General features: G+C 40.4%; 2 protein-coding genes across 3 annotated transcripts in view; both read right to left on the bottom strand.

Annotated features, from left to right (window-relative positions):
- The window catches only part of ubxn4 (UBX domain protein 4), a 26,843-nt gene extending 22,958 nt beyond the window's left edge, over positions 1–3,885 (bottom strand). For both annotated transcript variants that reach the window (XM_020606615.1, XM_020606616.1), the window contains exons 1-4: positions 3,649–3,885; positions 2,924–3,026; positions 623–651; positions 290–408 (exon numbers count right to left, since the gene is read on the bottom strand). In XM_020606615.1, coding sequence (XP_020462271.1) covers positions 290–408; positions 623–651; positions 2,924–3,026; positions 3,649–3,730 — 333 coding nt within the window. In that variant the 5' untranslated portion in view covers positions 3,731–3,885. The remainder of the gene's footprint in view (positions 1–289; positions 409–622; positions 652–2,923; positions 3,027–3,648) is intronic.
- A 2,309-nt stretch (positions 3,886–6,194) lies between these two features.
- Positions 6,195–9,530, bottom strand: part of slc37a1 (solute carrier family 37 member 1) — a 42,832-nt gene continuing 39,496 nt past the window's right edge. The window contains exon 21 of the mRNA XM_020606611.1: positions 6,195–8,291. Within this exon, the coding sequence (XP_020462267.1) occupies positions 8,276–8,291 (16 nt within the window). The 3' untranslated portion in view covers positions 6,195–8,275. The remainder of the gene's footprint in view (positions 8,292–9,530) is intronic.

Genomic DNA, 9,530 nt, shown 5'->3' with positions numbered 1-9,530 from the left:
CAGATGAAAAGTCAGAGGATCATTAAAATGAATATAATTAATGCTGAGGGAACATGAATGTGTTGTAAATTTCAAAATACAAGTAAACCATCCATTAGTTCTTGAGACATTTCAATTGTGACAAATGCAGTGGACCAACCGAGTGAACACCTGACAATCTATTAAGATGCTAGCTAAGAACATGCATGTGATTTTGGATATGAGGAAGCTAGTTAAAAATGTAGAAAGTGTGGAAAATAAGCAGTAAGCTCCCTCTAAAGGGTATACATTCCAATCTTTGTGCCTGTACCTGGTTTACTCTGCTGATTCTTTTCATCAGTTCTTCAGCAGACACACTGCCAGCAATGACCTCAAGAGGAATTCCATTCTCCCCAATAAAGAAGCTGGAGGGTATGCACACCACTGGATCTTCACACAGGAGGAAGGGTTAAGGAACAAACTCCCAGCAACTTGGTAGTACGTAGTGGCTTACTATCACATTGAGAATCTCTGTACTGGAGATAAAGTCTTTGTGTGTTTAAACATACTTGGCCAGTAAATATGATTCTGATTTTCTGTAGAAGCCCAAGACTAGTTCAATCCAAAAAGTAATGGTCAACATTGAGAACAGCAAAAAAGATACAGATCTGGGAGAACTGCACACATATTTCACTGTGGATGAAACGATGCAGCATCATATGGTGAAACTCCATTGACATCAAGACATTTATTCTTTAAGTGTATTACATTAAACTAAAGATGCAGTCATCAATCGGCTGGAGATCAGAGTTGGCCAGTTTTTATCTTGGTTGGCCAAGACTGGTGACCAGCTGCCCGGATATCCAATTCTGATTTCAAATTTACATGCACAGTGGTTCAGGTCGCGCACACAGTGGCAGAGACCAAAAGCGTAGTGTGTGAGGTGCATAGCATCTAGCAGGCACTCACTCACACACTGGAAGCGCTTGGTGTACAAAAAGTGCACAGAAGAGACTACAGAAACACTTTGGAAAAGGGAAACTACGGTCCCAAACTCAAACAGTACAGGGAAATATTGGCTTTACCTGAAATGCACGTACATGTACAGTATATCCAATGCATGGTAAAACACAGCAAATATATACACACACTTTAAAAAGAAATAGGATTGATGTGACGTACATTCCTCTGTTTCTATTACCTGTTGCACCTGAGCCTGAGAGAAAAACAGAAAACTTGCGCCACTAGAGAACTACCGGACACTCTTTGTCCTGTATCATTTTCACTGTTTTATGTGTGAAGCCAAAGAATTTTTCACTGCACAGACAACAAAAAAGTTCCTAACATTAACAAAACCCAAAACAAGACCACATAAATTTGATAAAATGTTAAAGATTTCAAATTTAAGTCCCTCTAATTCATTTTAAGTTAATGTATTCTTAATTCTTTGAATTTAAAATGGAATAGCCAGACACCATGAATTGTGCACACGGACTGAATACACAATGCCAATGGGCCTCATTCACTAATGTGCAAATAGAAATGTTCTTACCTTCAGCACAAAGTAAGTGCCCACACAGAATTACACTCAGATTCATGAAACATGCACACCAGCTAATTTTGTTCTTACCGCTGTGCATACGTTAGTCAATCAGAACCATTTTCCATAATGTAACACCAGACCCACTTATGTTGCCCCAAAGTCTCCAAGCGGCCAGTAATTATCCTGAAGTTGTGAAGGTCTTTGCTAACGAAGAAACATGTCACCAGTGCAGCAGCATGGTTCAAAGATGTGTTTTTATCCTTTTTGACAAAACAACAGAGATCTACAGCACAGACGAAGAAGCTAATCCAGGACTGACACGCTGATAGCCAATAACCGTGAGTTGAGGTCATTCATTGTCGGTTTTAATCTCTCTATGGAAAAAAAAGTCCAGCCTTTTCCTTTAACGGCTAAAGCCTTATATTATGTAAAATTATTTCAAGTATATAATCTAATTATATTAACTATCAAAGTTATTTTAATTAATACTGTTTTAATATAACATGCATCTAGTTAAAATGTGCATGTTAACGTTTTCTAAGATAGTCAAGTCGTGTGTAAGCATGGTCTGAGGCAAACAAATTTAGGTAAGAAAATATTGATAAATCCCAGATTTGTATGTAAACACACAGTTCAAGCACAGATCTGTGCATACACACTGTTTGTGAATGAGGCTCAAAGTCCATTGCAAAACTATTTGGACACCCAGTTACCCCAAGAAACTGGGTAGATGGGGTGGCTCACACTGCACCTGCTGAGACAAATCAGACATGCCTTGTCATGTGATCACTTACAACATGATGGTCTAAATGACCTTGCAACAATAAATGTATGTTCTTTGGTGCATGATGAAGCACCTCTGCGCTAGTTCCATAGGTTCTGGCAGCAAGTTACAGCAGCTGTGTCCTCGTCGTGTTCCTTTCCGTGTTTCTATGAAGTTCTGTTCTTATGTGTCTGTTCTTATGGTGTTATGTTGGTTGTTCTCTATTGCGGCTGTAACACAGAAATTTCCCCACTGTGGGATCAATAAAGTACCTACTCTACTCTTTATATTACACATCATAAAGGTAGTCTATTATATTGTTTTGATGAGAGTAGAAGCAATATTTCAGGTGACGTGCTAGAGCTCCACCATGATACGTTGCTGTAAAACCATAATACACTTGATCAGCTAAAGTACCAGTACTATGAAGAGTTTCCTTTTCACTTAGTTGTTACAGGATAAAATGCTACAAATAAAGAGATCCTACTGTAACGTTTTTCTGGCATTAGAAGAAAAGAAAGTCAGTGCTGCAGTAATATCTGGCCAAGGGGCACTGTGTATTATGGAGACAGTGGTGAGTGCTCACTTATCCAAACAGCTTGTACTCTTGTTACTAGACCTCAGTACCATACACTGTGCGTGTAAGTGAATGTCAGTACCTCTTGGCATCAACTTTGATGGCCACACAGCAGTTGTGTGCTGCCTCTGAGACTCTGTCGTCTTCCCAGCTGGACATCAGCTGCGCTGAGTGTTCATCTTCTCCTATGAGCATGCCAGTAACAGTGATGAGTCACTTAATAACAGCTCACCGTCCATACATGAAACCACCCACCTCATAATGGCATAAGAGATACCAGCGCCTCTGCTAATGCTGCTTCCTTTGACATAATACTGACCCAGCTCAAACTGATGGCGTTTCAAGTTCCCTGGCCAGGACGAGATTAAACCATCTGAAGTGTAAACCGACTGAACCCATCGGGGCAGAGTAGATATCGTTATCTCATCCAGTAGCCTCCAAAACCCAGACTAATATCACATCAACACCCGATTTGTAAAGTAATTTAAAAGGCCTTAGGTTAGCATGTACTCTCTGTAAGGTTAGCTACATTACTCTGGGTACACCAAGCGCTATTATAAAGACTTTACGTTTCTTCTCATTATAAGCTACGATAGACCAGTAATGAACAATACTAACCAAGTTATCAATGTACATCACATTTAAAGTTACTACATTTCTGTCATCTTGCTTTTGGTGCAACGACTAACGACACTTAGCCTAGAGACTGACAGCTGGACGGCTACTAGCTAAATAACAGCACTTGTTACATACGCAGGTTAGCGTTAGCGTTAGCTAGGTGATAAGTGAACAAACACAGAGCGTTACCTGTAATAACAACGACAAAGACAAAATTGCGCTGTTTAGCCAAATTAATGGCATCTGGAATTGAACCATCAAACCAAAGCATATTTACGATATGTATTTTTTTGTCTCTGCTTTGGTAACGTTATTAAGCAACGAAGCGAAATTGTAAAGAAAAACTTAGCCTGTCAATTTGTACAACCGAGCCTGCCCTGAACACTATTTCCTCATCCTCTTCTTCTTCTTCGTCTGGATTTAATAGCAGTTGGCAAACAAAGAAATGGTGCATTACCCCCACCAACAGGATAATTAGCCTAGATCAGGAATCTGAATACTCTCCTAGATCTAATATTTACCTATACAATATTAATCCTTTCTGGGCTGTCGAACCGTGACGTCAGCCGCTAAGCAAGCCTTGCACCTGCTATAACGTTTAGCCAAAACATGAGGCAAAGTCAAGGTGCGTGACTGTTGTTTTCGTGGTGTGTATCTAAACAATTGGACATAACCTTACACATTAAGACAAATATTAAGACTAGCATTACAGTTGACACTAACAGCAGTTTTCCTGTAACCTTGACGTGCCTGCAGTCTGGACTGCAGGCTGAATAGTTAACAGCCCAAGCTAGTCACCCTGTCTGCACTAAACATTCATAGACAACAGATCTCTAATCCATATCTATCTAACTAAGAAATAACCTAACAACAGTGAAGACACTTAAGCATTTTTACTAATACTTAATAGAATAACTTAAATTCTCCCTCTCAATTTCATTTTTCTTAAATACTGAAATAAAAACAAAAACACATCTTCATGGTGCCAGGTATTGAACTGACCTATCATATAGTTCCATATAGGCAGTTGGATGGAACTGTTCCTGTCTGAGGGTCCTTCAGGATCAGGACTGTCTGGCCTTCAGTTAACCATTCAGGGTGGGTTTCTTCCATTGCTAGCTGGTTCACTTGTCCTGCCAGGTGTGGATCATGTCAGGGCCCAGTGCTGTCCAGCATTCAGGATCAATGCATCATCAGGACTAGAGCTTACACTATTAAAGGAAAATCCAATAAATCATCCTTGAGCAGCACTTGGCAACAGTGGGGAGGAAAAACCCCCTTTAATGGTAATGGAAGAAACCTCTCTTGGTGGGTGGCCTTCTGCCTTGACCGCTTGGGTTCATCACTACAAATCCCATCTGGCCACTGTGTCTCCTCAAAAATCCAAGCACTCAGTTCATTCAACACATAAGATATACACACACTCTCACAATTGCCAGCTCATTCATACTTGGATCCACGTTTGTGATGTAAAGTCAGCACAGTCTACCATCAAAATGATTTTGTAACTGTTATGTTCATGTAAAAAATGAACACATTGTTACTTTAAGTATAAAAAATGAGTGGTTTATTCTTTCCTAGAAGACTTTGGGAATGAAACAACCCCAAACCAAGATCATTCACTGAGGAGCAAGGAAACATTCAAATATGTTTTTCACCCTTTTTTATTTTTATAAAACCCACAGTATAACAAAAATAAACAAGGCACACAATGTTTCAAGTACTAGACCTGCCACTATCATATTGTACAGTAAATACACACAATGCCCGGTCTTGTTCTAAAGAAGGCATAATGTTGTCTTCAAGCTACCACCATAAATGTAAATGATTCCCAAATTCAAAATAAATCATTATATAACATTAACAAATGTCTGACTTCTGTAGATTTTATTGAAATACAGTGAACACCAACCAATAAATTATAAATATTAAACAAATCTGCGAGAAAAAATTAATCAGGGCATTTTGCTCTAGTTTCACTATTTTCAATGAGTGAATTTTTTATGTTTATGAGTTTAAAGAATGGAAGTGATATTTTATTTTTCAGTGAGATAAAATGAAGTCACTGTGAGCAAGTATTTTAAACAATAACCATACTTAACACTGCACTGCAAAATACAACTACATGAGGTTTGACAAGTGATTTATCCAATTTGACAGACTTTACATAAGTTTCATATAAAAATGCAGCCTTCTCATTTCATAAACAAAATCAGAAAACAAAGCAAAACACTAGAAACCACCCCAAAACTGATAGAAATAACTTAAATCACTATAAATAAGTAGTCCAGTTTAAATTATGTGATCCCACAATCTCTTTGGTTCAGTAAGATAAAGTGCAAGTGAAATAGCAATTTCCACACAACAGAGGAGAGCTGTAGTGGTCTTGGTATGACCCCCCTTCACACTGAACCTACAGTTGGTCCTGCACTGCTTTGACAAACTCATTTGTCGACAGAGAGCTGTTGTTTGAGGGGGTAAAGATGTGACATTTGAGCAAGTTCATACAGTATGGATAGTAGACGGAGAAGCAATAATTTGAGACTGTCAGGTCATGTGGAAAGACATAATGCACAGAAATGTGAACAGTGGCTTCAGTAGCAGCATTTCCATAAAGGGTTAGCTCACATAAATTGTAAACATACAGCACTGGCCCTCTTCCCTCTAGTGGTATTGATCCATACAGACAGGTTTCTTTGTTTCTGCTGCCCAAGGTGTTAAAACCAGAAGTTTTTTGTTTCTGCTGCCCAAGGTGTTAAAAGTACTAAAAAAAAGGTACACTAAAAAGGTACACAAAACAGCATCCCTGTTGTTGTAGAACAAGCTGTCAACAGCTTTTACTGAAACTACTTTCTTTTAAAGAAATGATCTCATAAAATCTTTGACAGTGTCCTGTGAGAACTATAACCACAACACTGTTTCAGGAAAGATGTTGTCTAAATTTCTTAGTGTTGACTTTGAATGCTGTCAGCAGCATAATGTAAATTCCATTCACCTATATTGTACTGGAGCAGAGGCAGAGATATCTCAGACAACTATCTCAAAAGTGGATACACGAAATCATCTAAATGCATAGAAACAACTAGATGTAAGGGAGATTTATCATAATGCTAAGCTTTGGAATATGAATTTTCATATTGGCCAGACACAGTCTTTCACAGGCTAAGGGTTCTGACAGACCGTGTCTGAATGAAGACGTGTTTCAAACTAAAGCATATGGCTGACCAAGCAACTGTGCAACTGGTCAGTGTTCACTCCAGCAGAAAATCTATGAGGGTATTTTACTATGAAAATTTAGCGAGGAGCATAACAACAGAAAAACCTTCCAGGAGCATAACATCTTAGTGGAATGCAGACATGTGATAGAGCTGAGCTGCTGCAGCTTGTTAACAGGACGACCATCCTACAGGCTCAGGACGGCCTCCTGGGACAAACAAAACGGCTGACAGTACCCTCACAGATGTATATTTCCAGCAGGTTACTGTGCTCTCTAAAAACTCTTTCACTTTCATTACTCACTGTTCCATAAATGTTCCCCTGTATTTGGTTTCAGTAGTCACTAGATGTCACCAATCGTTACTATGGAAACATGGGTCTTAGTTCAATTAGTGACTTATTTTAAGCATAAGAAGTTAGCCACCCTGTCCCCAGGCTAACCCAGAACTAAGTCACTCTTTAATGTGGTGAAAGCTGCACCAGACTAGTCTAAGAGCTAAATCAAGACCGGTCTACCAGAAAACCTCTGAGGCTGGTCCTTGGTCTAGCTTGACTGTGGTAAAACACACTGGAAACGAGACATAAGTGCTACTGAGGTGTGATTTCGTTGAATCCACACTGAGGACGTGAGCAGCGTTCTGGGTATTTAAAGTCATCAGAATAGATGTCTGTCTGTCAGCAGGACAGCGGCAGGACAAAGAGTCTTTACCAGACAGACCAACAAGACAAGTGTACTTTCAGGTAAGCTAATCTGAAAGAAATCACGTTTTGATGTAGCCTATGGATTTAGATTGTATTGATTTTCCTGTTACAGAGGGAGAGAGTGAAAGTGAAATTCAAACAGCCTGATCAGTCATAACAGGTACCAACAGAAACGGAAAACAGGACTTGTGGAGGTGACGCTTCACTAAATGCAGCAGGAGGAAAAAATAGACTTGAAGCGTAAAAAACCCTGAGGGTCCTAAGGGGGACGCATCTCATGGATTCAGTGTGGATTTGATATGATGGAACTCTGTCTGCAGTGTGAGATGTGTAGAAAACACTTCCAGTGAAGATTAGAGGTTAGGATAGAGGCATTATGGTGAGGTCAGAGTGTGCGGAGCTTGTAAGGGTAAGAACAGGAGTTGTTTGCCCATAGCTATATTAGGATCAATCAGAACAGTCACAGAGGTTGCTGTTTCGAAGACGGCTACCAAATAAATAACAGTCACTTCCAGTTATCTGACATAAATCTAAGTAAATTTAGTTTTATATGTCTGCCAATCCTCTGAGCAGACTGAGCATGTATTACGTTCAAGTTCATATTGGCTACAACAGGAAAAGAAATAAGTAGAGAAGATGAATGTGCCAGTCCATCCACCACACTGAAGTCTGCTGCTGTTCTGCTTCATTTGTCAGCTTCATCTCTTCATCAGGAACGAGGCAAATAGGCTCTTGTTTGCAGCTAACCACTGTTGCCAGCACAGCAGTGTGTGTGTGTGTGTGTGTGTGCGTGCATTTGGATGGTCTCCTGTCCGTTTACTGTGAGAGCTACAGTCCATGTCAGGCTTAGACAAGTGGTTTCAATGCAGTATGTGTGAAGAGAGTGCAGTCAAAGTGCTCAATGCTTCTTCGACCTGTAAAGCAAAAACAAACATTAATACCACATAAGTTGGGTTCATTAACTTTTACAATCAAGAGCAATAAGTTCTCTGTCCATGAGGAAACTGTGTTCAGTTTTATAAAAAAAATACATCTCTAAATAAATTATTAAAGAGGAAAAGCTATTAAACTACACATGTTTCAGTTCATGTGTTCATCTGAGGTATGCTGCTGTGTTTATATCTGGTCATTCTGCTGAGAATGATGTGAACCAGTGGCTCTCTAACCCTTTCCCAGCATAAAGACCTATGGCGATATGGCAGTATACTCTGTGAACGCCAACACTGTTTTTAACATGAATTACCTCACAAAGACTTCAGCCTTCACTACCAGCATTCTGTGACTAAATCACACCAACTGCATCTCAAAATGCACATTTGAAATTCAGCTGTTGATGCTCGGTGCCAGTTATTTACCATCTGTTGTGTGTGAATAGAAGTTTTGCTGCTCTGTGGGGAATAAAGACTCAGGACATAAAAAGATGTTTCGGGAGTCATATCACATTTACTGTTAAAAAAACAAAGCCATAAGCAACATTCCCTTCATGCACGTGGCTACTGATCTTAAAAAAGAACATGATGAGAATAAATGACTTGCAGGTCACTTATATTATCTTCAGTGCCAGACGTTTCAACACAAAACCAGAAGCCCTGGATAAACAGTCAGGTACGCCACATGCTGCGTGCTCACTCTCATGCATTCAGATCAGGCGATGAGACGGAGTACAAAGCTGTGAAGTACAGACTGAGGAAAGCCATCACAGCGGCCAAGAGGCAGTACAGAGAGAAGCTGAAAGGCTTCTATTCTACTGCTGACTCCGGACGGATGTGGCAAGGCCTGCAGCACATCACAGACTACAGGACCACCACCAGCATCATCAGCTCCACAGACAGCCTGCCGGATGACCTCAACACCTTCTACACCCACTTTGAGACCTCCAGCCATAGCACAGAGAGGAGGCACACACACACCGAGACCACCTGACCCCCCTCTCCTCCATTAACTGTCTCATCAGGCCAGGTATGCAAAGCCCTGAGGAAGCTTGACCCCCGCAAGGCAGCAGGACCAGACAACATCCCTGGGCTGGCTCTGAGAGCATGTGCCAGCAAACTGGCTGATGTTGTCACCTCCATCTTCAACCTCTCCCTCAGCCAGAGCATTGTTCCCACCTGCTTTAAGACCACAACCATCGTCCCCCTTCCCAAGAAGAGCCC

This window comes from Monopterus albus, unplaced genomic scaffold, assembly GCF_001952655.1.
Source record: "Monopterus albus unplaced genomic scaffold, M_albus_1.0 scaffold79.1, whole genome shotgun sequence".
Classification (NCBI taxonomy): domain Eukaryota; kingdom Metazoa; phylum Chordata; class Actinopteri; order Synbranchiformes; family Synbranchidae; genus Monopterus; species Monopterus albus.
The sequence above is the reverse complement of the archived record's forward strand: the minus strand, read 5'-3'. Positions and strand labels throughout refer to the sequence as shown.